Below are 26870 nucleotides of genomic sequence, written 5' to 3'. Positions count from 1 at the left end.
TAATAATTCTAATCTAACTCTAACTCTAATTCTAATTCTTGATGGGTAAGTTCAGAAATTTCATCCCAATACAATATAAAAATAAAGTAAGTAGCAAGCTTTCACAGAAACGTTGGAATTGTCCAGGATAGATAGATAGATAGATAGATAGATAGATAGATAGATAGATAGATAGATAGATAGATAGATAGATAGATAGACATATGATAGATAGATAGATAGATAGATAGATAGATAGATAGATAGATAGATAGATAGAGATAGATAGATAGATAGATAGATGATAGATAGATAGATAGATAGATAGATAGATAGATAGATAGATAGATAGATAGATAGATAGATAGATAGATAGAATAAATAGATGATAGGTAGATAGGTAGATAGATAGATAGATAGATAGATAGATAGATAGATAGATAGATAGATAGATAGATAGATAGATAGGCAGATAGGCAGATAGATTTAGAGAGAGGCATAGATAGATAGATAGATAGATAGATAGATAGATAGATAGATAGATAGATAGATAGATAGATGATAGATAGATAGATAAATAGATAGGCAGATAGATAGGCAGATAGATATGGAAAATAGGCAGATAGATTTAGAGAGAGGCATAGATAGATAGATAGATAGATAGATAGATAGATAGATAGATAGATAGATAGACAGAGAGAGAGAGAGAGAGAGAGAGAGAGAGAGAGAGAGAGAGATCTCCCTGGCTGATTATAAAGGAATCAGGAAGCAATATTATTTTAGCAATCTTGCTGAGGATTGTTCTGGAAATCAGCTGGGGGAAAAATAGACTTGCTCAGGCGTTCTTTGTAATTAAAAAAAAATACCTCACCTTCAGTGTCAAAAGTTAGGGAACTTGGTGTAACGGTTTGAACTTTAGCTAAACAGGGAAGAAAATCCAGCATGCGGAAACTGGTAGGTTTCCACATTGGTTGTTTTTTTTAAGGGATACGGAAAAAGAGGAGTGCTATTAATCAAAATGTCATTCAGCGGAAGCTGAAGGCATGCTCACTTCCATGTCTTTTAGCAGCCACTTCGGAGAGTTCCGTTTATTTCCTCTTTTTTCTTAACAAAAATGGTTTGTTAGCGGTTCTCCCAGCTCTGGGGCTTTTCTCAAGTGTGGTTTGTAGTCGTGTTACCTGTAAAATGAGCATATCCTGTCTCAGATCGTCGCCGTGTTTGAAGATGATGCCGATGGTCTCGCTGGAGAGAGACGTTGGATCTGCACACTTGAATTCCAGCCAGAGAGGTTTTTTCTTGGATGCCATGACTTTACATCTTTCTATCTGTGACAAAAGACAGACAGCTACGCATCTGTTAACCGCCAGAACTGGCGTCTAAGAGCAATTGAGATGATGCCAGGCTACCACGGTCGTAAGTGTGTAAAACGGTCATAACGTCCTTTTTTCAGTGTCCATGGTCACTAATGGTCACAAAATGAATTGTTGTTAAGTCGAAGACTACCTGCATTTATGTCTTGCAACCTCCCACTCAAAATTGCAACGAGCCCTCACCGGACGTTTTGCTCAATTTTTGTTCTATTAAACATTGTGGGGGAATCCAAAAAATGTGCCTTGTAGTGTTTCATACGTAGAGATTTACTCCTCCTGGTGTCTCAGGAGCTCTGTTTGGGCCCCTCATCCTGTTGACACCCGTTTGTTCGACTTTTGTAGGAGAGAAGGAATTATATTTACCATCAGGGCCCCTGCTTTGAGTCCAGGATCGTATGGAACTCTAAAACATTCTGGAAAATTGTTGTCCTGTAGCCTCTCGAGTTTTTGTTTGAGCTGTGCGATGACTAAGAAAGGAGAGTGGGGGGAGAGAAAAAAAAGGTTTTTTTAAAAAAATCAAGAAACATATTCGATTAGAATGAAATGGAATGAGGAATTGCTGGTACAGACACACACACACACACACACACACACCGACACTGCATTTCTCCTTTAGGACATTGTTCCCCAACCTTTCCAGCTTTGTGGACTGGCGAGTGAGGAGGGGAGAGGAGATGGTTTCGCACGAGATAACATGACTGCGGAGGGATTTTTATTATCTAAATCAGGGATCCATAACCCTTGGTCTGTGGACCGGTACCGGGCCGCGGCATGCCAGCAACCGGTCCGCACAAATAAGCAAAGCCCCATCCGCGGGATGCAGGTAGCACACAAAACCGCGCCCCCTCCGGTCCGCGGAAAAACCTCTCTCCACGGAACCGGTCCCTGGTGCCCCAAAGATTGGGGACCTCTGATCTAAATAGTCTATGTCTTAGATATAAAAATCAGAAATCTACTCCTCACAGCCCAAGCAACCTTCAATACTTCAAGATTACATGAAGTGTTACTACCACTTTACAATGCCTTGGTAAGGCCGCACCTGGGATACTGCATCCAGTTTTGGTCACCACGGTGTGAAAAAGATGTTGAGACTCTTCAAAAAGAGTGTAGAGAAGAGCAACAAAGTTGATCAGGGGACTGGAGGCTAAAAGATATAAGGAACGGTTGCAGGAATTGGGTATGTCTAGTTTAATGAAGAGAAGGATTAGGGGTGACACGATAGCAGTGTTCCAGTATCTCAGGGGCTGCTCCAAAGAAGAGGGAGTCAAGCTATTCTCCAAACCCCTGAAGGCAGGACAAGAAGCAAGGGATGGAAACTCATCAAGGAGAGAAGCAACCTGGAACTAAGGAGAAACTTACTGACAGAACAATTAACCAGTGGAACAACCTGCCTCCAGAAGCCGTGAATGCTCCAACACTGGAAGTTTCTAAGAAGAGACTGGACAGCCATTGGTCTGAAATGGTATAGGGTTTCCTGCCCAAGCAGGGGGTTGGACTAGATGACCTCCAAGGTACCTTCCAACTTTAATAATAATAATAATAATAATAATAATAATAATAATAATAATAATAATAATAATAATAATAACAACAACAACAACAACAACAACAACAACCTGAACCTTAAGAACAAATTTTACTCTACAACGCTCATTTTTTAAAACACTTAGGGATGACCAATTTATAGGAAGAAACAATTTAATTCAATAATTTAGGCCTATGAGGCTGGCTGGGAAATTATTGGGAGTTGAACTCCACCCATCTAGGGGCCAAGGCTGAGGGATATCAATGTAGGCAGATGATTTTCAGATGCAAAACTAATTAAGAAAATGTATAATTTTTTATTCACTTTAGCAACAGAAAGTGAACAAGTTAAAGAAACAATGATAAGACGGGGGAAAATTTTTGGTTATAACACGGAATTAGGAAAATGGCAAAATTGATGGGAAAGAAACTATAAATTGACAATGTCGACTTCCTGTAAAGAAAACTTATACAAAATGTTTTATAGATGGCACTTGCCACCAGCAAGATTAGCAAAAATGTTTTAAAATATGTCAGATAGGTGTTGGAAATGTAAACATAAGTCAGGCACCTATTATCGTGTTTGGTGGACATGTGATAAAGTAAAGAATTATTGGGAAAAGATACATACTTGGCTAGAAAAGATGTTAGGAGAACATGTTGATTTTAAAACTGAACTTTTTCTATTAGATATAATGCCAGAAAAGACTAATAAGCAAAGCTCATACTTGACTTTGAATGTCACGACAGCGGCAAGAATTATATTTGCGCCACACTGGAAAAATGAAGGAATACCATCAGAGGAAGAAATAATTTAAAAAAAAAATACTAGAATGTGCAGAGATGGACAGAAGACTGAAAGAAAAAGACTGAAAGAAAAAGAAGAAACGGACTATTATCAAACCCAGAATTTATTTTACCATTGGCTGGGGGAAAGAAGAAAGGACTAGGAATTCAATATGTATCAGCATGTAAACTCAGACAGCACGTTGGTTGAAAAATTACTATCATATGTATGGGAAAAATGAATATAATAATAATAATAATGATGATGATGATGATGATGTAGGCAGTATTCCATTTTTAAAGCTACCCGTGTTGAAAATTTAAATGTTGGCTCTATGTATGCTGCTAGATCTCAAGGTCACCTCCAACACCACAATGGAGGCATTGCTCTGGAGTAGAACCTTGGCTCTGCTAACTTAGAAATGGCCATCTACGTTTGCAATTATCTCTGTTTTACCAATGCAAGTAGAGTACGGTATATTTTTGTGGGGTCCTTGGTGCTCTCTGAGCTTGGCGGGTTTCTTGCAGACATTTCCTTACCAAACTAGGTGTTCTGTACCAGCCTACTACCGGCCCTGCAGAAAAGGCAGGGACAACCCCTTTACAAAAAGGCAAGAGGCTGGAACTAAGCCTGCCAAATTTATTGACACAAGACAGAGCAAACAGAGCAAAACCAAAACACGAACCATGAAACAGGAGCTATTCAAACGGTTGCCTTCAGAAAACCAGCCCTCCCACACATTCCCCTTTTAAACAGTTCAAGGCGTGGCTTCTCTCTGCCTCCTTCCGAGGTGCCCCATTGCCTTCCTCTGTTTACTCCTGCTTGACTGCCTCCTGCGTCGGGCGTCCTTGAACAGGGCCAGCTGTGGGTCATCTTCATCCACGCTGTCAGGCTCACACAGCTGGGTCTGCGTAGTGACCAGATCAGAGGGGCCTGGCTGAGGGCTCTGCGGAGCCTCAGGGCTGTCCTCTGCAGGCTCTCCAACACCCCCCTCCTCCTCCTCTGAATCGTCCGACCCAACTGCCGAACCCACAGGCTGACCCTGAATCACAACACTAGGTAACACCATCAGCGCTGTATTACCTAGGGTGGTAATGAGACATCTGGAAGAAAACCACCAAACTCAGAGAGCACTAAGGAGCCCACAGTTCAACCCTGTGCTGCCCATATTCTCTTGTTAGTATATTTTTAGTTTTTATTCTTATTCTTAATCTGCTTTGCAACTGACTCGTCTTGGAAACCGCAGCTGCGATGCACAGGTACCGCAGGCTTCGTTGCCTGTGAGGGAAAAGGAGGGAGGCAAGTGCGTCGCGGCCCAAAGGATGCTTCTGGAAAAGGGCGCCTACCTTGAGGGGTGACATCGTACTTCTCTGCCGAAGCGACCTTGATCTCCCTCGTGACCTTGTGCAGCAGCTCCGTCACTTGGACCTGCTTGAGGAAGTCCTTCAGCATCGCTTTGCCACAGCCCCTCAGATAGGCTTCTAAGATCACGGCAAATCTTTGCTGGTAATGCATGGATTGAGCAATCTCGCTTCTCAGGAACCAAAACAGGAAGTGCCCGATTCGCTTGTTCTGTGAAAGGAAGAGGTAGCATCTGAGACAGGGTTCTTCACGGATCTGACGTCTTGCCAATGCATCCACATTTCAGAAACACAGCGCAGGTGTAGTCCTCAACCTACGACCAAAATTCAGCCCCAAATGTCTGTTGTTAAGTGAGACATTCGTGAATGCAGTGTCTTATTGCGCTGAGATAACCCAGGGGTAAACACAGTAAAACAGTGGTCTATATTAAATGGTGGTTTACCTGACACTAGCTACAATATCATACACCAGGAACAAAATACATGCATGTGCTAATACAGCAGGATCCAACATACCACAACTACAGCAGGAAACAGAAGAGAGAGAACACATCCCTTTTATACGAAGGCTCTTCAAGAGACACAGACCCTGCTGGCTCTTAAAGAGACATAGACCCTGCTGAATCATTCCCATCATTGCATCGTACATTACATAAGCTGGTTAGCTTTTAAATCATTACCTTGACATGTTTTGTCCCATTTTACAAACTATCTGGCCACGGTGGTTTAAGGGAATCATTGCAGGTGTTAAATTAGTTGCACACTTGTTAAGTGAATATGGCTTCCCCATTGACCCTGCTTGTCAGAAGGTCGCAAAAGGGGATCGCATGACCTCGGGACATTGTGACCATCATAAATACGAGTTCATTGCTAAGACTCTGAATTTTGATCACTTTGACCACAGGGATGCTGCAAGGGTTATGAAGTGCGAAAAACGGTCATAAGTCATTTTTTTCCAGTGCCATTGTAACTTTGAATGGTCATTAAATAAACTGGTTAGCCGAGGATGACCTATATATCATAGGATCATACGACTGGAAGGGATCTTGGAGATCCTCTAGTTCAACCCAACTAGAGTCAAGAAACAAGCTTGTAGTGTATATCGGAGGTGGTGACCCTTTGAGAGCTGCATGCAACGAAATTTCCTTTTAATGTGTATGCCGACTAGTGTACATCCAAAGTGACAATAAAGTTATTAAGTTATTATTCTAAGCCAGGGGTAGGCAACCTTGGCTCTTTGATGACTCGTGGACTTCAACTCCCAGAATTCCTGAGCCAGCATGGCTCAGCTTGGAAACCTCTCCCTTTTCCTCAGCGTGGCTGGCTCAGGAATTCTGGGAGTTTGAAGTCCACGAATCATAAAAGAGCCAAGGTTGCCTACCCCTGTGCTGACGTTTGTGCAAGAATTACTGCCAAATCCCCGTTTCATCCTTGGTCTGCCGGTTCAGCCAAGCGTTGCAAAGCGGTCCACTCTTCCATTTTGAAACTGTCGTGTTAGCACTCCATCTGATTTAAATCGTTTCCAATACTTACTCTCAAGCCGCGCTTTAGCAGAAACCGAGCTAAGGCACTGTCGTGGTAAGGCTCGAATTTTACAGCCTGAAGTAGAGAAAAAAGAAGGGGGAAAAAAGTATTAAGGTGCTTTTGCTTTAGTTTTTGGGTTCTTATTTGGAATTTCTCCTAGCACGTAACATTTTTTTCTTTCCTGCATATCATTTTTTTTAAAAAAAAGGCATGTGCAAACATTGAAATTCAGACGGATTAAAAAGTGGGCCAGCAAAACACCTGAAAAAGTGTGAGCTTCATCACTTCAGCCTCCAGACACCACGCAGCTGTTAAACCCCAGGAGATGCAAGTGACACATTTTGAATGAATTTTAGGCAACTGCAGCCAGACACTTTTTTTTCCCTTCCCTCTTAAAATGAGTCTCTTAGGGAGACTTACGCAGCATATTTGAGCATCGCTGAGGGACACGCAATAGCAGGGGTCTTCAAACTTGGCCCTTTTATGACTTGTGGACTTCAAAATCCCAGACTATCAGTTCTAGCATCTTCTGATGGACTTTCATCCAAGAACTACTTGAAGTATGAAGTATTACATCCAAGTACTATTTGAAATATTGTCTTCTCCTAGTCACCTCTACCCACCCTACTGGAAGGAGGAGGCAAGGAATGCTGCACGTTTCCCCTCTTAAGGAGGTCCATTTAGCAGGACCCAAAAGAAGGGCCTTTCTCTGTGGTGGCTCCCTCCCTGTGGAACATCATCATCCCCACGGAGATAAGATTGGCTCCCACTTTGACCCTCTTTCATAAGGCCTTGAAGACCTGGTTTTCCCAACGGGCTTGGGGACCCCAGAGTGGGATGGAGACCACCAAGTGGCTTATCCCAGAGGCCCCCAACCTTTTGGGCACCAGGGACCGCTTCCGTGGAGAGAGGTGTTTGCACGCGCCAGAGGGTGCGTGGTTTTGTGCGCTGCCTGCATCTCATGGATGGGGCTTTGCTTGTTTGTGCGGACCGGTTGCTGGCATGCTGTGGCCCACTAGCGGTCCACAGACCGGGGATTGGGGACTCCTGGCTGATCTGACTGATTGTTCTCGACTGATTGTGGTGGAGTTATCGCTTTTTATTGTTTCTATATGAGATTGGTGTCTGGCGTCACCGAGAATGAATTGGACGGCCATATGAATTTTCTCCAATAAATGAATACTAACCACAGACCTCCAGGTTGACATCGGAAACGTTCCTCTAGCTTACCTGAACCAGCTGTAAGAGGTAGTGAAGAACCTCGTCGTCTTCTAAGCCTTCCAACTTCTGCACAGCCATCGTTCTCACGGTTTCATCCGAAAAGTTGCAATCCAGAAGTTGCATCGGCAAACCGACGTCCAAAGCGCTCTGGTCCCACGCCTCCCTTTTAGCGAGCAGCTGGTAGGTTTCCGCCACCAGTTCCTGCTGTCCCCATTTCACTGAACTAAGCAACTTAGGGTACGCCTTCGGATGCTTTATACTTTCGTACCTGAAGTGCCACAATAATTCTTTGTCTTCAGGGCTGAGCGGGTTGAGCAGATCTGTAGCTATGATCTCCTCCAGCTGTTTCCGCAGCTGGTTTGGCATTTCGACTCTGGCCCTGTCCCCTTGGGGATCCGACGCGATCTTGTGTTTGGGCAAGGCGATGGGGTGGCAGTATTTGTCCAAAACAATCGAAACAGCCATGGAATTTTCTTTATCCGGATTGGTGGCCGAGGTCAGCTTGTCCGCGTTGATGCTTCCTTGCTCTTCCCCCTTGCCTGGAATTTTCCACATGTGAAGCACGTAATCTCCCGTTCTGAGCAGAGAGCGGTGGTCTATCAGCAAAAGGTTGACGTAGTAGAGAAGCTGAGTTTTGTACTTGGGATCAGAAGACGGCGAATCATAGGAATGGAGGTGACCCTTGGTGGACGGTGCCGGAGTTTTGCCGCAATATATTTGCAGGGTGAGCAACGCCCCTTTTGGAAGGTCTTTGATCTTGATGTCAAACTCAAGCCAGACATTCCAAAGAACCTCTTCGGTAAATGGCTTCGCGGTGGTTCTCCTCTGGGAAAGGAGCTGTTGGCCATGTTGAATATTAGCCTCCACGAAGACGGTAAGGTCTGTATTTCTCGGTAAGACGGGGATATCAATGCCGATCACCTTGACCCTGAACTTACGGTTGCAATCCCACAAGGATATGGTGAACACCCTTTCATGATCTTTGCCCTGGATGGTAAGCTGCTCGTGATATCCCGAAACTCCGGTGCAATCATCAACCAAGGGCCATTCTTCTTTCTGAACTTCATCCTGGTTTGGGTCTGGTGGTTCATCCAGGACCAAGTGAATTTCTTCCCCCTTTTTCAGACACTGTCTTATCCAGTGGAAGTTTTTGATGGGTGTCTCTCCTACAATGTACTCATCTCTGCCGTTCACTCTCAGGACAAAATCCAGCTCACTGTAATCTTCAGGAATATTCATCAGAGACTTCTTCTTCGCCATTTTGGTGAAGAAGCTCTGAAGGATAACCTCTGGGGTATCATCCACCGTGACTTTAATCTTCTGGCTGGTGGTTCCTCGGTGGATATTGAGAAAAATATTATTGTTGGCAATTCTACTCAGCAAATATTCCGGAAGTGGCTTGGATGTAGTCCAAGAGTGCATGGAGTACAATTTGGGGTCTCGGCAGGATACTTCAATCGTCCGCGGAGTGACCAGCCTACGGCGGGCAAACTCAAGTTCGTCATCGTGCACGTTGCTCACGTCGGTGACGTCGTAGCCAATCAAATAATTGAGCTGGCTTTGGAACTCTTGAACTTCCTCAGAGGGGTTGGGTTTCTCAACCACGTGGATCTTGCCCACTTTCTTCTGCAAGACTTTCCAATACAAGATGCAATCCAGGGTCTGTATGATCTGGTGCTTGTCGTAAATTTCATACCACTGGCCCTTCTTCTGATACAGGAGGAGAAATTGATCCGGCGTGATCTTGCGGAAGAGGTCTGAGGTCTGGTGGCCTTCCACTGCCTGCATCCAGACCTGTGCTTTCATCTGCTCGACCGTGCAGTTGGTAGCAACGTCGAGTACGATGCTGGTGGTGGGGAAAACAAACTCAATGGAGACGAGCTCCGTTGACGAGAACGCGTTGGCTGTACAGTAGGGCTTCATCCTCCTCCTCCGGCGTCGCTTGTTGTCATCTCTCATAACCACAGCTTGATCGCTGCTCTCCAACTCCATGCCACAGGAAGTCTGGGAAAATCCGACACAATGCCCGATTATTTCTTTTCCCATTGGACCGTGGGAAGTGACTGCTGAGTTTCTGTTGAATACAATCTCAAAAATCATTTTTACACACATCAAATGAAAGCTAATCCAGCGGAAGGAAAGCCCGTTTGAATCTTTTTGATTTCCTTCCCATTAATGATATTTTTTTTAAAAAAATAAAAATAAAGATAATAGCAAGTTCTAAGCAACAAGCAGTCAAAATACCGTCTGTATTAAGCATAGCTTGTGTAAATACTGTTAACTGCCCCCCAAAAGGCAATTGCTAAAATAAGAACAGGGGTATGTTGATCTGTAGCTGTTGGTGTTCTCTAGAGCAGAGGTCCCCAACCTCGTCTGTGGACCGGTACTGGGCCGCGGCACGCCACCAACCGGCTCGCACAAACAAGCAAAGCCCCATCCGCGGGATGCAGGCAGCACACAAAACCACGCACCCTCCTGTCCGTGGAAAAACCTCTCTCCACGGAACCGGTCCCCGGTGCCCCAAAAGATTGGGGACTTCTGCTCTAGAGCTTGTTTGTTTTGTTGCAGACATTTCATTACCGAACTAGGTAACATCATTAGTACTAATAAGGAGTGGGAATTCCTCTGATTTTATATTCTAGTGGCTTACTGACAGTAAACAACAGCCCAATCAAGGGACCGTCAAGACCACTCCCACCAACACTGTCAGGGCAAGCCTCTAATACAGGGGTCCCCAATGCCCCAGTCCATGGACTAGCACCAGGCTGCGGCATGCCAGAAACAGAGCCACGCAAACAAGCGAAGCCCCATCCGTGAGATGCAGGCAGTATGGGAAACCACACCCTCTCCAGTTCACGGAAAAACCTCTCTCCGTGGAACTGGTCCCTGGTGGCCAAAAGGCTGGGGGCCACTGCTCTAGCATATGCCCAAAAGTTGTCTATATGGGAGAGGGGAACGGGAGAGCTTAGAATGATGCAGTCATCAACTTTCCGAGCCACTGCCCAGCTGCCACTCCAGTGGGGGTACAAGCATTTTCCCCCATAACCTCCTAGATCTCATCCCCACTGGCCCCCCGAGAATGTTGTCTCTTCTATGCTGCGCCGTGGTGGCGCAGTGGTTAGAATGCAGTACTGCAGGCTAGGTCACGGCCAGCAGTTCGATCCTGACCAGCTCAAGGTTGACTCAGCCTTCCATCCTTCCGGAGTTGGTAAAATGAGAACCCAGATTGTTGAGGGCAAGAGGCCGACTCTGTAAACCACTTAAAAGAGGGCTGTAAAGCACTGCGAAGCGGTATGTAAGTCTAAGTGGTATTTTTCCTTCCTTCCTTCCTCCCTCCCGCTCTCATTCCCTTTCTCATTCTCCTTCCTGGTGGCGCAGTGGTTAGAATGCAGCATTGCAGGTTAACTCTGCTCACTCCAGGAGTTCGATCCTGACCAGATCAAGGTTGACTCAGCCTTCCGTCCTTCCGAGGTCAGTAAAATGAGAACCCGGATTGCTGGGGGCCATAGGTTGCTCTGTAAACCACTTAAGAGAGGGCTATGAAGCACAGTGAAGTGGTATATAAATCTAAGTGCTATTGCCCTCCCTAGATAGACCCTGTTTCTGTTTAAAATCTGAAGCATTTTAGAGCACCGCTATTTAAACAATTAATCTTTAACACGTCACTTGCCCTGTAAATGTTTATATATATATATATATAAAATATATATTATGGTGCTGGAGAAGACTCCTGCGAGTCCCTTGGACTGCAAGGAGATCAAACCGGTCAGTCCTAGAGGAGATCAACCCTGACTGCTCTTTAGAAGGCCAGATCCTGAAGCTAAAACTCAAATACTTTGGCCACCTAATGAGAAGGAAGGACTCACTGGAGAAGAGCCTAATGCTGGGAAAGATCGAGGGCAATAGAAGAAGGGGACGACAGAGAATGAGGTGGCTGGATGGAGTCACTGAAGCAGTAGGCGTGAGCTTAAATGGACTCCAGAAGATGGTAGAGGACAGGAAGGCCTGGAGGAATGTTGTCCATAGGGTCGCGATGGGTCGGACACGACTTCGCAGCTAACAACAACATATATATATATATATATATATATATATATATATATATATATATATATATATATATATATATATATATATATATATATATATATATATATATATATATATATATATATATATGTACACACACACACACACACACAAAATTTCACAGACAGCATCTTCGCCAGTTGCAAAGAGAAGAGAAAAATTATTCTGGGGGTGGGGGGAAACTGGAGTATTTTTTTATGTAACTAAAATAATTAACAGCGGCCTGCCTAGATTAAATCAAAACTCATCCACTCCAAGGACACTAGCAGCTCCTACCTAGAGAAAAGACTTTTCAATGTATTTCCAACAACGTACAATACATTTGAGATCACCCCGACCAATGACGAGGGTTTAAAAATTGTCTTATAATTTCCATTTTCTCACTATACCAGACGAAATGAAGGCTAACCCATACAAGCTATTTCGATTACTTCCTCCTTAATTAATAAGGAACCACATTGCTTGCCGGGTGTTATTTCCCCCACCCACCCACCCAACAAAACTTTAGATGCTGCGATGTTTTTTTTTTTTCCTAACAAATTCTTCCCCATCTTTTTAATCTCAGGAAGGTTTCGGAGCAAAAGATGAGTAGAAGCCAAAAGCCATTTCAGGACTCCAGCAATTATGGGGTAGAATTGTTAAGTTTTCCCCAGGCCCCAAGGGGAAAAAAAACAAACAATGAACTATTTAAAGAGAGATATTTACCTGATTGGGAAGCAAGAGTTGCCTTTTTGCAGAAGCCTCATTTGTAAAAGTTTTGAATCCTGCCTATTTGAAAAATGGCAACAGTTCACAACACGGAAAGTGGCTGGTTTGTGCTAAGATGTTCTGTTTTTCTGGCTTCCTTTCATCCACCGAGGCAGCGGAAGTCTTATAACCAGGAAGGAAGTTTTAACCCACTTGGCTATAAACAAAATCGTTGACTTTTTAAAAAAAATAATTTTTTTTAACGCTTTTCCTGTTAGAACTGTTAAACAGACTTTTGTTTAGTTGCAACCATTAAAAAAAAAAGAAAGAAAAGAGGAACATATTTCTGAAAAAAATGCAAGAGGGACCATGCCTTAAACGTTGCTCAAGAAAGGAAAAAAAAAATAAAAAAAAATAGAAAACTCATTCATTCAGTCTGGATGAAAAGAGTAGGCAGTTTTTATTCTGCTTGATAATTATTATTCTTAGTTCCCGAGGGTTTGCAAACTCTCAGACTCCGAGGAAAGCAGACAGCAAATGGGTCTTCAAACGTGGCCCTTTTATGACTTGTGGACTGGCTGAGGAATTCTGGGAGTTGAAGTCCACAAGTCATGAAGGGGCCATAGTTCCCCCACGCTGGCTGAGGAATTCTGGGAGTTGAAGTCCACAAGTCATGAAGGGGCCATAGTTCCCCCACGCTGGCTGAGGAATTCTGGGAGTTGAAGTCCACAAGTCATGAAGGGGCCATAGTTCCCCCATGCTGGCTGAGGAATTCTGGGAGTTGAAGTCCACAAGTCATAAAAGGGCCAAGCTTGAAGACCCCTCCCAGAATTCCTCAGCCATTCTATTCTATTCTATTCTATTCTATTCTATTCTATTCTATTCTATTCTATTCTATTCTATTCTATTATTCTATTCTATTCTATTCTATTCTATTCTATTCTATTCTATTAATTTTCTATTCTATTCTATTCTATTCTATTCTATTCTATTCTATTATTCTATTCTATTCTATTCTATTATTCTATTCTATTCTATTCTATTCTATTCTATTCTATTAATTTTCTATTCTATTCTATTCTATTCTATTCTATTCTATTCTATTCTATTCTATTCTATTCTATTCTATTCTATTCTATTCTATTCTATTCTATTCTATTCTATTCTATTCCACTCCATTCTACATTCTATTCCTTACTCTACTGGAGGCTACATCTACGTCTACATCGGATTTTTTTAAACAAAAGGACAGAAGTGGGTTTGCAGTTGCCGGTTTTGTTTTGCTTTCCAGATCAGCCTTAAACAAAGTTGCCAGGCGGCAACACACTGACACAACAAGGGTGGAGAACGCAGCACATTTCACCATTCTTATTGGCAAAGGGCTGGCTTGAAGGTGACCTCATCCCGGCCTTGCTCCTAGTCTCTCCTCCTCGCCATCTTTCTCCACCCTCCCTGCGGGGTTCTCTTCTGCCTCGTCTTCTCCAGAAGCCCTCAGTCAATCAAGGAGATCAGCAAGTGGCAGCTCAGGAGAGCCCCCCCCAAACACAATAAATCAAAATGGAATCTGGAAGGCACCTTGGAGGTCTTCTAGTCCAGCCCCCTCCTCAAGCAGGAAACCCTACACCATTTCAGACAAATGGTTGTCCAGTCTCTTCTTAAAAACGTCAGGTGTTGGAGCATTCACAACTTCTGGAGGCAGGTAGTTCCTCTGGTTAATTGTCCTCACTGTCAGGAAGTTTCTCCTTAGTTCCAGGTTGCTTCTCTCCTTGACTAGTTTCCATCCGTTGCTTCTTGTCCTGCCTTCAGGCGCTTTGGAGAAGAGCTTGACTGCCTCTTCTTTGGGGCAGTCCCTGAGATATTGGAAGACTGCTATCAGGTCACCCCTGGTCCTTCTTTTCCCCCCAGTTCCTGCAACTGTTCTTCACATGTTTTAAACACCAGGCCTTTAATCATCTTAATTGCAGTTTGCACTTTTTTTCCCAAAGTCTCAACATCTTTCTTGTAATGTGGTGACCAAAACTGGATGCAGTATTCTAGATGTGGTCTTGTTGTTGTTAGTTGCGAAGTCGTGTCCGACCCATCGCGACCCTATGGACAATGTTCCTCCAGGCCTTCCTGTCCTCTACCATCTTCTGGAGTCCATTTAAGCTCACACCTACTGCTTCAGTGACTCCATCCAGCCACCTCGTTCTCTGTCGTCCCCTTCTTCTCTTGCCCTCGATCTTTCCCAGCATGAGGCTCTTCTCCAGTGAGTCCTTCCTTCTCATTAGGTGGCCAAAGGATTTGAATTTCAGCTTCAGGATCTGGCCTTCTAAAGAGCAGTCAGGGTTGATCTCCTCTAGGACTGACCGGTTTGATCGCCTTGCAGTCCAAGGGACTCGCAGGAGTCTTCTCCAGCACCATAGTTCAAAGGCTTCAATTCTTTGGCGCTCAGCCTTTCTTATGGTCCAGCTTTCACTGCCATACATTGCAACTGGGAAGACCATAGCCTTGACTATACGCACTTTTGTTGACAGGGTGATGTTTCTGCTTTTTAGTGTGCAGTCTAGATTTGCCATGGCTTTCCTCCCGAGGAGCAAGCGTCTTTTAATTTCTTGGTTACAGTCCCCATCTGCAGTGATCTTGGAGCCCAGGAAAATAAAATCTGTCACTACCTCCATTTCTTCCCCATCTATTTGCCAGGAATTGAGAGGGCCGGATGCCATGATCTTGGTTTTCTTAATGTTTAGTTTCAACCCAAGTTTTGCACTCTCCTTCTTCACCCGCAACAAGAGGCTCTTTAGTTCTTCTTCACTTTCTGCCATTAGAGTGGTATCATCTGCGTATCCATGTGGTCTTACTAGGGCTTTATAAAGAGGTAACTAATACGTCACTCAATTTGGAAACCCTCTTTGGAAACCATGTGAATCTGCTACATGGATCCACCAGATGGCAAACCGTGTGGCAGTGCTGGCCAACAACTAGTTGCATGGATCAGGAAGTGATCTGACCACAGGTGAAGGTGATGGAGCTGGCCGAGATGGCAACCTGGGCTGTCCTAATTAAAGAGAAGAATTGAATCTAGTTTGGTTTCCATCTGGAAACCACTTCTGGATTTTGTATTGAACTCAGAAAAAAAAATATGAAATTTTCATTTCAGGTGTCGATGACCAGAATGTTGCAGAACTGGCTTGAAATATTTAGACCTTTAAAGCAAAAAAGGGGAACGCTGTGACTTTTTTTTTTTTTGCGCTGAAAAACGTAGGAAGTCACTAATTTTTTTTCCTTCCTTTTTTTTTACTTCTTTCAGACTTAGTCCTATCTCCTTGACATCCAGATCCAACATCACCTGCTCCAAAGCAAAAAAAAAAAAAGGTCTAAGGCTCGCACAAATAAAAGTGTTGGGCCAAATTTTGCTGCAGGTTCATGGGCCTGAATTCCTGAGTCCACCGGAGCAAGAAGCCTTGGGAACCAGCCCATTGCCAGGCACAGTTCAGAAGATGTATTACTCAAGCCTATTCACAAGAATCTAATCAACTAACCTTCGGTATTTAATTGGCCCCCAGATTAGGGCCAGCAGAATTCAAGAGGATTGGATTTAGACCTTTGTGGCAACGTAACAAGTCTAGGCTGATGACTCGCTTAACTCTCTCTCCAGTTCTGCCTGCTCTTCTCCTACTACACCTATATACCTATCAACAAGTCCCAAGAGTTCAGAAATGGACCCTACCAAGCAGTTGGTTGGGTGATATAGTAGCAGGATGTCCCTGTTGTCCAGCTTAACACACAGGGATTCGCACCCTGTCCCTTCAGGAGCAAAGACTCCCCTAAGATCTCTCTATCCACTATCTCTGCTCCCCTTCCTTGGAAGTTGAGGCTCCTGAAAGATCTGAAACCCAGTTTAGAAAGTTACCGTGGCCTAAAATCAAACTCGATTACACCACTACAACCATGCAGCTTTCTTGGCCTCAACCGGAAAGTGGATAGCCGCTAACATCTTCCAGGTTGTTTGTCTGAATCTACAGCCGTGGCATTGCCTGGTGGCCTCCACTCCATCTGTTGAGCTTCCACCCAGATTAGCCAAAATCAGCTCAGGGCTGCCACCTGGTGGGGCTCTCCTGCTGAGCGGCAGGCAGCAACCTTAATTTGGAATCACTTTTTCTAAAGTGAAGATTAAAATGACAGTTTATTCTGTTATCGGCTAGTTCGCCTTCATGGTCAGCTACGAATGCCAGAACAAAAGCCGAGCTAATTTAATAAGCATTCTCGGAATTACAGCCTGCAACCTTGGTCTGTTTTGGAAGTCTTCCATTCAAATAACAACCAGGTCCAATCATGTTTATGAATGTCACCCAGACTAGGTCAACTTTTGGGCGTAGACAAATTTAACCTCCCACACAGGAATCAACAACAGCCAAAGCACCTCCTTCACAGTTAAACCTTACCCAAATAACACAAAGGTTAGGCCATCCTTGTTCCTTTCTCTCCGCCTGTCCACCACCCCACCCCACCCGCTGCCTTGTTGAGGGCTAGCCTCTTATCCCTTCCCTCTTTATTTATTTAAAGATGGGTATCTGTTACAATAACCCCCCAGGCCTGCTTACACCTCTTAGTTACACAGAGTTAGAAACATAAAAGTTAAGTAGCCAGAGCAGACAAGCTAAAGCTAATCCAGTTTTGTTTTGTTTGGGAAAAAAAGAACAAATTAAATACACAGCGGGAAAATTTGTTTGGGAAAATTTGTTCGGAAGGAATTCAGGAGAGGGCTGCTCCACAAGAAGCTTTTCACAATACAGGTGGAACAGCCAAGGAAAGAGCTTCTACCTACAGAGATCAAACAGTGGGCAATTTTGCATAGGAAATGCTGTCGGTGTAACACAATTAACACCCCAAGAGCAATCCACTTCTGGAGTGTATTATCCACACCACGTCTGGTTTCAGCCAGAGGCGCTGCGAGCAATAAAGTGAATACACTTCTCAATTCTTCAAACAACTGTTGGCAGATGGTTCCTCCAGCGAGAATCTCTGTAAAATAAATCTACGTGGGTCCCCTTGTTGGGCCAAAGGAGCAAAATAGTCCCATCCAAGGTGAAAAAGACAAAAGGGCTTCAAACCCTTTTCCAGTGTCAGCGAGTAAAAACAACACGCACGCGCGCACACACACACATACACACATACACACAAAAGGCAGGCAGTCCTTGACTTATGACCACAAAGGAGCCCAAAAATTTCTGTCGCTAAGCGAGACATTTGTTCAGTGAGTTTTGCCTCGTTGTACGACCTTTCTTGCCACAGTTGTTAACCGCGCGGCACTCGCTAATTTGGCAACACGGTTGTTAAGTGAATCTGGCTTTCCCTATATTGACTCTTCTTGCCACAAGGTCGCACGAGGTGATCGCTTGACGCCCCGGGACACGGCGACCGTCACAAATGCGAACCAGTCTGCCAGGCTCCTGAATTTTGATCACCTGATGGTGGTGGTGGGGACGCCGCAAAGGCCGTCAGTGTGAAAAACAAGTCATAAGGCACTTTTTTCAGCGCCGTTAACTACCGGCGGTCACTAAACGAACTGCTGTAAGTCGAGGACTACCTGGATGTTAATGTAAGGATCAAAGGCCCACCCAGAAGTTCTATCACCACCACCAGACAGATGTCAGGGAAGTCCACAATCCAGATATAAATCCAAAATGTTCAAGTCGTTGGTGTTTAAAAAGTATAGCCAGGCTATCCTGACCACCTTTTCCTCCGTGTGTTTTACAAATTCTCCTTTTAAAGATATCAGCCTTCCAAGGCAAATACTGTCTGTCACTCATTTGCCTGTGGAGAATCACCTATTATTTAATTTCGCCGGATAATTCCAATGCGGTAAGAGAAGCAGGAACAGCTAGCTATCCTTTTCCTTCCCCCCCAGGGCAGGTGCTCAAAATCCACACTGAATCCTATAACGCTCAAGTAATCGTTGACAGCTTCCCCGTTCATTTTCTCAGCGACACCCCTGCGAAGTAGGACAGTGCCTCTCTCAGGGTGCAGATGAAGGTGGGTGGCAGTAAAGACTGGTCCAGAGCCCATGGACCCTGAAGACATCCTCCTGGATATGAGACACGGCTTGGATACTGACAGGGCAGCAATAAATTGATTCTTTATTGAATTATTAAATTACTCAATTTATTTATTTTCTAAGAATTTTGGAATGACAGGGAGTTATTACCTGCAACCCAGTGCAAATATATTGTTCACTCCAGGATTTTTTTTCTTGTTTATGTCTCTCACACACACACACACACACAGATGCATGCGCATGCACACGCACGGACACACACACTTGTGCGTGAACATGCATGCACAGGGCAGTTGTCTAAACTTGCACCCATGTGTAAATCTTTATATCAACATTATGGAAGTGTGTATGACTTTGCCTGCCTGCCAATCTATCTGTCCGTCTCTATCTATCTATCTATCTATCTATCTATCTATCTATCTATCTATCTATCTATCTATCTATCTATCAAATTTATTTACCACCCAACTTACTACAGGATAACTTTAATGCCTCGTGCAGGGGTACAAATTGTCTTCACCCCACAGAGTGGCTTACCCAGAAATTTATAGCCCCCTCCCAAAATCCATTCCCCAGGTCCAAATCCATGGCCCGCAGCTTCCAAGGATGGTCCACCCCATGCGAACTATATGCAGTTTCCCTGTTGATAATTCCGAAGGACAAAAAAACCCCACACCCTGAACCCAATTATAAAGAAAAAAAACAGGTCAAACCAGAGTTACACCGCTTAAAGTTCAACTACTAAAGTACTATTTCCACCAGGCCACCCCCATCCCAGACTTATGTCCAAGCTGAGCTCCCCCCCAGGCTGCCTGTGTCCCAGACTTACATCCAAGCTGAGTCCTCCAGGCCACCTCAACCCAGACATACGTCCAAGCTGAGCCCCTCCAGGCAACCCCCGTCCCAGACATACGTCCAAGCTGAGCCCCTCCAGGCCGCCCCGACCCAGACTTACATCCAAGCTGAGCCCCCCCAGGCCACTACTGTCCCAGATATATGTCCAATCTGAGCCCTTCCAGGCCACCCTGTCCCAGACATACGTCCTAGCTGAGCCCCTCCAGGCCGCCCCGACCCAGACTTACGTCCAAGCTGAGCCCCCCAGGCCACTACTGTCCCAGATATATGTCCAATCTGAGCCCTTCCAGGCCACCCTGTCCCAGACATACGTCCTAGCTGAGCCCCTCCAGGCCGCCCCGACCCAGACTTACGTCCAAGCTGAGCCCCCCAGGCCACTACTGTCCCAGACATACGTCCAATCTGAGCCCCTCCAGGCCGCCCCGACCATGACTTACGTCCAAGCCGAGCCCTTCCAGGCCACCCCGACCCAAACGTACGTCCAAGCTGAGTCCCCAGGCCACTACTGTCTCAGACTTACATCCAAGCTGAGCCCCCCCCCAGGCTGCCCCAATCCAGATGTACATCCAAGCTGAGCCCCTGCAGGCCACCCCGACGCAGACTTATGCCCAAGCTGAGCCCCCCAGACCTCCCCCATCTCAGACTTATGTCCAAGCTGAGCCCCTCCAGGCCGCCCTGACCCAGACTTACGTCCAAGCCAAGCCCACCCCAGGCCGCCCCGACCCAGACGTACGTCCAAGCTGAGCCCCCAGGCCACTACTGTCTCAGACTTACATCCAAGCTGAGCCCCCCCCCAGGCTGCCCCGATCCAGACGTACATCCAAGCTGAGCCCCTGCAGGCCACCCCGACACAGACTTACGTCCAAGCTGAGTGCCCCAGACCTCTCCCATCTCAGACTTATGTCCAAGCTGAGCCCCTCCAGGCCGACCCGACTCAGACTTACGTCCAGGCTGAGCCCCCAGGCCGCTACTGTCCCAGACGTACGTCCAAGCGGAGCCCCTCCAGGCCAGCCAGACTTACGTCCAAGCCGAACCCCCCCCCAGGCCAAACCGACGCAGACTTACGTCCAGGCTGAGCCCCCAGGCCGCTACTGTCCCAGACTTACGTCCAAGCGGAGCCCCTCCAGGCCAGCCAGAGTTACGTCCAAGCGGAGCGGCGGCGGGGCTGCCCTTCCTGCGGGCGCCGGCCAGAGGCTCCTCCGAGCCCGGCGGGGAAGGCAAGGAGGAGGAAGCCGCCGAGTCCGCAGACGGCGCCGTCTCCCCCCACCACCACCCTCCCCGCGGACGGGGCTCCGAGCTCAGCCCCGCGGTCCCGGGACGAGCGAGGCCGGCCAGCCCGGCTCCGGAGTCCTCCCGGAGGGCCGCGCTTCCCCCGCCCGGCCTCCCGGCCAGCCCCGCCAGCTGACTGGCTGCAGGCCTCGCCCGGCGCGCCGCCGGCTGGGCAGGAAGGGCGGGCGGAGCAGGCGGGGCCGGGCCGGGCCGGGAGCCGCTTCGCTCGGGGGCCGAAGCGGAGGAGAGGAGCCGGCCTGGACTTGGGGTGGACTTTCCGCATTTCCTTACCTGCCAATCCAACTTCAACGTTGAATAATAATAATAATAATAATAATAATAATAATAATAATAATAATAATAATAATAATAATAATAATAATAATAATAATAATAATAATAATAATAATAATAATAATAATAATAAAGATGATGATGATGATGATGATAATGATAATGATGATAATAATAATAATAATAATAATAATGATAATGATGATGATGATAATGATAATAATGATAATGATGATAATGATGATAATAATAATAATAATAATAATAATAATGATGATGATGATGATAATGATGATGATAATGATGATAATAATAATAATAATAATAATGATAATGATGATGATGATGATAATGATAATGATGATGATAATGATAATAATGATAATGATGATAATGATGATGATAATAATAATAATAATAATAATAGCAGCAATAGCAATAGTAGTAGTAGTAGTACTAGTATTGGAAGGGATCTTGGAGGTCATCTAGTCCAACCCCCCACCCGCTCTGCCCCAAGCAGGAGACCCTACAGGGGTGGGGGGGTTGGACTTGATGACCTCCAAGGTCGCTCCCTATTCTGTTATTCTAATTCAGATAGTCCTCAACTTACGGCCACAATAGAGGAGCCCCCAAGATTTATGCTTTAATAATAACAACAACAACAATATAACAATAATAATAAAGTTGGAAGGGACCTTGGAGGTTATCTAGTCCAACCCCTTGCCCAGGCAGGAAACCCTGTAGGGTCTCCTGCTTGGGGCAGAGGGGGTGGGGGTGGCGGGGGTGGACTAGATGACCTCCAAGGTCCCTCCCAATTCTGTTATTCTAATTCAGATAGTCCTCAACTTACGGCCACAATGGAGGAGCCCCAAGATTTATGCCTTAATAATAACAACAACAATATAACAATAATAATAAAGTTGGAAGGGACCTTGGAGGTCATCTAGTCCAACCCCTTGCCCAGGCAGGAAACCCTGTAGGGTCTCCTGCTTGGGGCAGAGGGGGTGGGGGTGGGGGGACTGGACTAGATGACCTCCAAGGTCCCTCCCTATTCTGTTATTCTCAACTTACGGCCACAATGGAGGAGCCGCCAACATTTATGCTTATATAATTATAATAATAACAACAATATAACAATATAAAGTTGGAAGGGACCTTGGAGGTCATCTAGTCCAACCCCCTGTTCAGGCAGGGAACCCTATACCATTTCAGACGAATGGCTCTCCAGTCTCTTCTTAAAAACCTCTTAAAAATATCTTAGTGAGAAATGTGTCTAGGGAGTTTTGCTCCGTTTTTACGACTTTTCCTGCCACCTTTGTTAAGCGAATCAGTGCGGTTGTTAAATTAGTCACCTGATTTGTTTAAGTGAATCTGTTTTCCCCCACACACACACACCCCACAATGACTTTGCTGGTCACAAGGTCGCAAAAGTGGATCACGTGAACCCCCCCGGGACACTGCAACCGTCGTAAGTATGAACCAGTTGCCTACAAGTGTCTGAATCTTGATCAACCATCATAAATATGTCTTCCGGGTGAGGTTCAAGGTGTTGGTAATGACCTACAAAGCCCTTCATGGCATGGGTCCAGAATACCTTGGGGAGCACCTGCAGCCGGCGTCAACTTCCCTCCGCCCAGTACGCTCCCACAGAGAGGGCCTCCTCAGGGTGCCACCGGTCAAAGAATGCCGACTGGTGACCCCCAGGGGGAGAGCGTTCTCTGTGGGTGCACCGGATTTATGGAACCATCTTCCGGTCGAGCTCCGGATGGCGCCCGATCTCCGCTCCTTCCGGCGCGATCTTAAAACTTATCTCTTTGAACAAGCTGGCCTGGCCTGATGGGACGGGGTGGGATTTTTATAAATGACTTTAATTTTAAATTTGTATTAATTTATGGGCATTGTTTAATCATGTTTTAATAATTTTAATTTTTGTATCTAGTTTTTATGTATTGCCCTGTTCACCGCCCTGAGTCCCTAGGGAGAAGGGCGGTATACAAATTAAATTAATAAATAAAATAAATAAATAATAAATATGAGTCAGTAGCCAAAGATCTGAGTTTTGATCTCGTGGCCGTGGGGAGGTTGCAACGGTCATAAGTGTGAAAAAAGTCACTTTTTTCAATGCTGTTGTAAATTTGGTCGCTAAATGAATCATAAGTTGAGGACTACCTCTAAAAAGTTGCACAGACAGTCCTCGACAAAAGAACTATTTGTTTAGTGACCATCTGAAGTTACAAGGGCACAGACAGTGAGAACAATTCACCAGTGGAACTCCTTGCCTCCAGAAGTTGTGGGTGCCTGCAACACTGGAAGTTTTAAAGAAGAGATTGGACAGCCATTTGTCTGAAATGGTGTAGGGTCTCCTGCCTGAGGAGGGGGTTGGACTAGATGACCTCCAAGGTCCCTTCCAATTCTGTTACTCTGTTGTTGTTTGAAATTTCAAATTAAATTTAAATTAACTGCTTTAAATTCCACAATCGACGTGTTAAGGGTGAGCTCCTCTCTTTTCTTTTTAGCTGATATAGTTTCTTGATGGACTGGCGTGTTTGTTTGCTTTAGGATCTAGCATGTTGTATGAACGTATACATCAGGGGTCTTCAAACTTGGCCCTTTTGTGACTTGTGGACTTCAGCTCCCAGAATTCCTCAGCCAGCGTGCCTGGCTGAGGAATTCTGGGAGTCGAAGTCCACAAGTCACAAAAAGGCCCAGTTTGAAGATCCCTGATATACATCAACATGTGAAAAAGGCACCCTGAAAGACTGTTTTCGCTGATCGATTTCTTACAAATGTATAAAATGTTGCTTCACATTTCTGTTGCATTTTGAGCTTGTAACAACTGTCCATACGGTAAGAATTTAAATAAAACCACAAAGATTAAAGAATGTTATTTAAATGCATGAGAGCATCGCAGATTAATAAAGCCAAAGTCCCTTCTGTTGGTGTTCAAATAGAGCTCTTTTAATCAAAGGTAGCCATGCAAACAGGTAACTCCTCTGATAATATAAAGCTCAGGAAATACAGCAGGGTTATCTCTTTGCTGCGTATTTTATTTATTAAAATAATTATGTAAGTCTTGCAATCTTAAATGAGAATGCTGAATGAATGGGAAATGACATTGTGATTCCCACAGTGGTGAAAAATTACTTTTCAACGGTGCATTTATCTTAGGTATATGCAGGGCTTTTTTTCTCATAGAACGCTCAGAACGGAGTTCCGGCACCTTTTTTGGATGGAACCTTGTAGGATAGGCAAGGTGGGTTGCATGACGTGTGTGAGTTCCAGCACCTTTTTTTTTTTTACAAAAAAAGCACTGGGTACATGTACATGTACGTGTACATGTATATGTAGGGATGTGGTGGCTCAGTGGGTTAGGACGCTGAGCTTGTCGATCAGAAGGTCGGCAGTTTGGCGGGTCGAATCCCGAGTGCCGCGTAACAGAGTTGAGCGCCTGTTACTTGTCCCAGCTTCTGCCAACCTAGCAGTTCGAAAGCACATAAAAATGCAAGTAGAAAAATAGGGACCACTCCGGTGGGAAGGTAACAGCGTTCCGTGCACCTTTGGCGTCTAGTCATGCCAGCCACATGACCACGGAGACGTCCTCGGACACGCGCTGGCTCTTCGGCTTTGAAACGGAGATGAGCACTGGCCCCTAGAGTCGGAAACGACTAGCACGTATGTGCGGGGGAACCTTTACCTTTACCTTTTTTATGTATATGTGTGTGTGTGTGTGTGTGTGTGTGTGTGTGTGTGTACACACACACACACACACACACACATACGTACATACGTACATACGTACATATATACATATATACATATATACATACGTACATATATACATATATACATATATACATATATACATATATACATATATACATATATACATATATATATATATATATATAGGATAACACTATTTCCTGTCTCTTTGCAGCTTCACTTTTGACATTATTTGTTGTAAGACAGTGGGCTGCCAATTTTTTTAACAAGCCATAAACTAAAATGGAGCTATCCAGCTGATATAGAAGCCACCAAACTCCTTCCAGGAAAAAAAAGTGTTTTGAAAGCAACAATAAAGATTTGATCTCCCTCTCTCCTCCCTCTCCTTCCCTCTCCCTCCCTCTCTCCTCCCCCTCTCCTTCCCTCTTTCTCCTCCCTCTCCCTCTTCTTCTCTTTCCTCTCCTTCCCTCTCCTCCCCCTCTCCTTCCTCTTTTTCCTCTCCCTCTCCCTCTCTCCTCCCTCTCCTTCCCTCTCTCTCCTCTCTCCCTTTCCCTCCTCTCCTTCCTCTCTCCTTCCCTCTTTCTCCTCCCTCTCCCTCCTCTCTCCTCTCCCTCCCTCTCCTCCCCTTCTCCTTCCCTCTTTCTCCTCCCTCTCCCTCTTCCTCCTCTCCTCTCCCTCTCTCTCTCCTCCCCCTCTCCTTCCTTTCTCCTCTCCCTCTTCCTCTCCTCCCTCTCCCTCCTCTCTCCTTCTCCTCCCCCTCTCCTTCCCTCTTTCTCCTCCCTCTCCCTTCCTCCTCTCTCCTCCCCCTCTCCTTCCTTTTTCCTCTCCCTCTTCCTCTCTCTCTCCTCCCTTTCCTTCCCTCTCCTCTCTCCCTCTCCCTCCTCTCTCCTTTCCCTCCCTCTTTTCTCCCCCTCTCCTCTTCCTCTTTCCTCCCTCCCTCTCTCTCTTCCCCCCTCCCTCCTCTCCTCCCCCTCCTTCCTCTTTCTCCTCTCCCTCTTCCTCCCTCTGTCCTCCCTCTCTTCCCTCCCCTTTTCCTCCGTCTTCCCCCCTCCCTCCCTCTCCCTCCCCCTCCTCCCCCTCTCCCTCCTTCTCTCTCTCCTCCCCCTCTCTCTGCTCCCCCCTCTCCCTCTCTCCTCCCCATTTCTCTCCCTCTCTCTCTCTGTCTCCCTGTACGTGTGTGTATATTGTGCTCTATAAAATGCCAAATAGACAGCTGAAGAATTAATATGCAAGATTGAAATCCAAGGTCAGATCTGTATTATTCAGAAAGGACGGGATTGAACTGCCAAAAGACACTGAGGCTGTCACAGTAATCACAGCAGCTGCAGTTTAGCTGGTTGATTCTCTTTGGGGATGACCAAAAACAATAGTTTTGAAACAAGTGAGGTTTTTTGTTTTTTTTTAAAAAAAAAAGATGATCGCTGTAAAGTCGCGTGCTTCACATAGAGACGGACACAGAGATGGGGTAAAGATGAGTTTATTCTGAACAGAACGAACTGGGGAAACAGGGAAGCCTGGCATCTATTTCTCCTGCCCAGGTGGATGGCATCCAATCAGTTCAAACCTGGGCTTCCTGCCAGTGCAGGTGACAATGGGTGTAGATCCAGGCTGACCATGCCTGGGGCTGTCAACAGCTTAACTCATTAGGCTTATCCTGAGTGAGCAGTCATCGCCCGGAGCTGTCCAACCCCTCTGCTGATCTGCACCATCAGCCTCCTGCTGTGCTGTCCTTTGTGTATGCTGGGAGGCATACACTGCACCCGCTATATAGTTGACCACGTGCCAACTAGAAGAAGCATTTGCTTCTTTAGAACATGCATCTTTAACCACCATCCTTATCTTAGGGCAATTACCAAAGAACCACCCAATGGATTTACCAATAGATGGGGACTGTCAAAGCGGTGTCCATTTATTTGTCCACTGGTTTTGTTACATTTGCAAGGAAGAAAGCTCTTAGAAGTAGTTCTCGTTTAGTGACTGCCTCGTTTAGTGACTCTTTGTAATTGCAACAGTGATGGTTTGGGACCCTTCCAACTCCGTATTTTGCATTTTGTGAGCTTATAGATGGGAAGACAGACATGGGCGCTGACTTTTTTTATTTATTAATTTTTTTAAAAAAAAGAATCATCAGAGAGTGACATCTACTGGAC

The 26870-nt window shown here is 45.4% G+C and overlaps 1 protein-coding gene across 4 annotated transcripts in view; it reads right to left on the bottom strand.

Moving 5' to 3' along the window:
- The window catches only part of PIK3CG (phosphatidylinositol-4,5-bisphosphate 3-kinase catalytic subunit gamma), a 121609-nt gene that overhangs the window by 9666 nt on the left and 85073 nt on the right, over positions 1-26870 (bottom strand). The window contains exons 2-7 of one of the 4 annotated variants that reach the window (XM_081331652.1): positions 12561-14425; positions 7776-9770; positions 6555-6620; positions 5007-5232; positions 1713-1816; positions 1158-1304 (exon numbers count right to left, since the gene is read on the bottom strand). In XM_081331652.1, coding sequence (XP_081187778.1) covers positions 1158-1304; positions 1713-1816; positions 5007-5232; positions 6555-6620; positions 7776-9758 — 2526 coding nt within the window. In that variant the 5' untranslated portion in view covers positions 9759-9770; positions 12561-14425. Of the gene's footprint in view, positions 1-1157; positions 1305-1712; positions 1817-5006; positions 5233-6554; positions 6621-7775; positions 9771-12560; positions 14563-20419; positions 20496-20540; positions 20620-26870 lie in introns of those variants that run through there. The other 3 variants (XM_081331654.1, XM_081331653.1, XM_081331651.1) reach the window with 3 other exon arrangements.

Source organism: Vipera berus (genome assembly GCF_964194415.1).
Source record: "Vipera berus genome assembly, chromosome: 6".
Taxonomy (NCBI): Eukaryota; Metazoa; Chordata; class Lepidosauria; order Squamata; family Viperidae; genus Vipera; species Vipera berus.
Note: the sequence above shows the minus strand (reverse complement) of the source record. Positions and strands in the feature narration are given on the sequence as shown.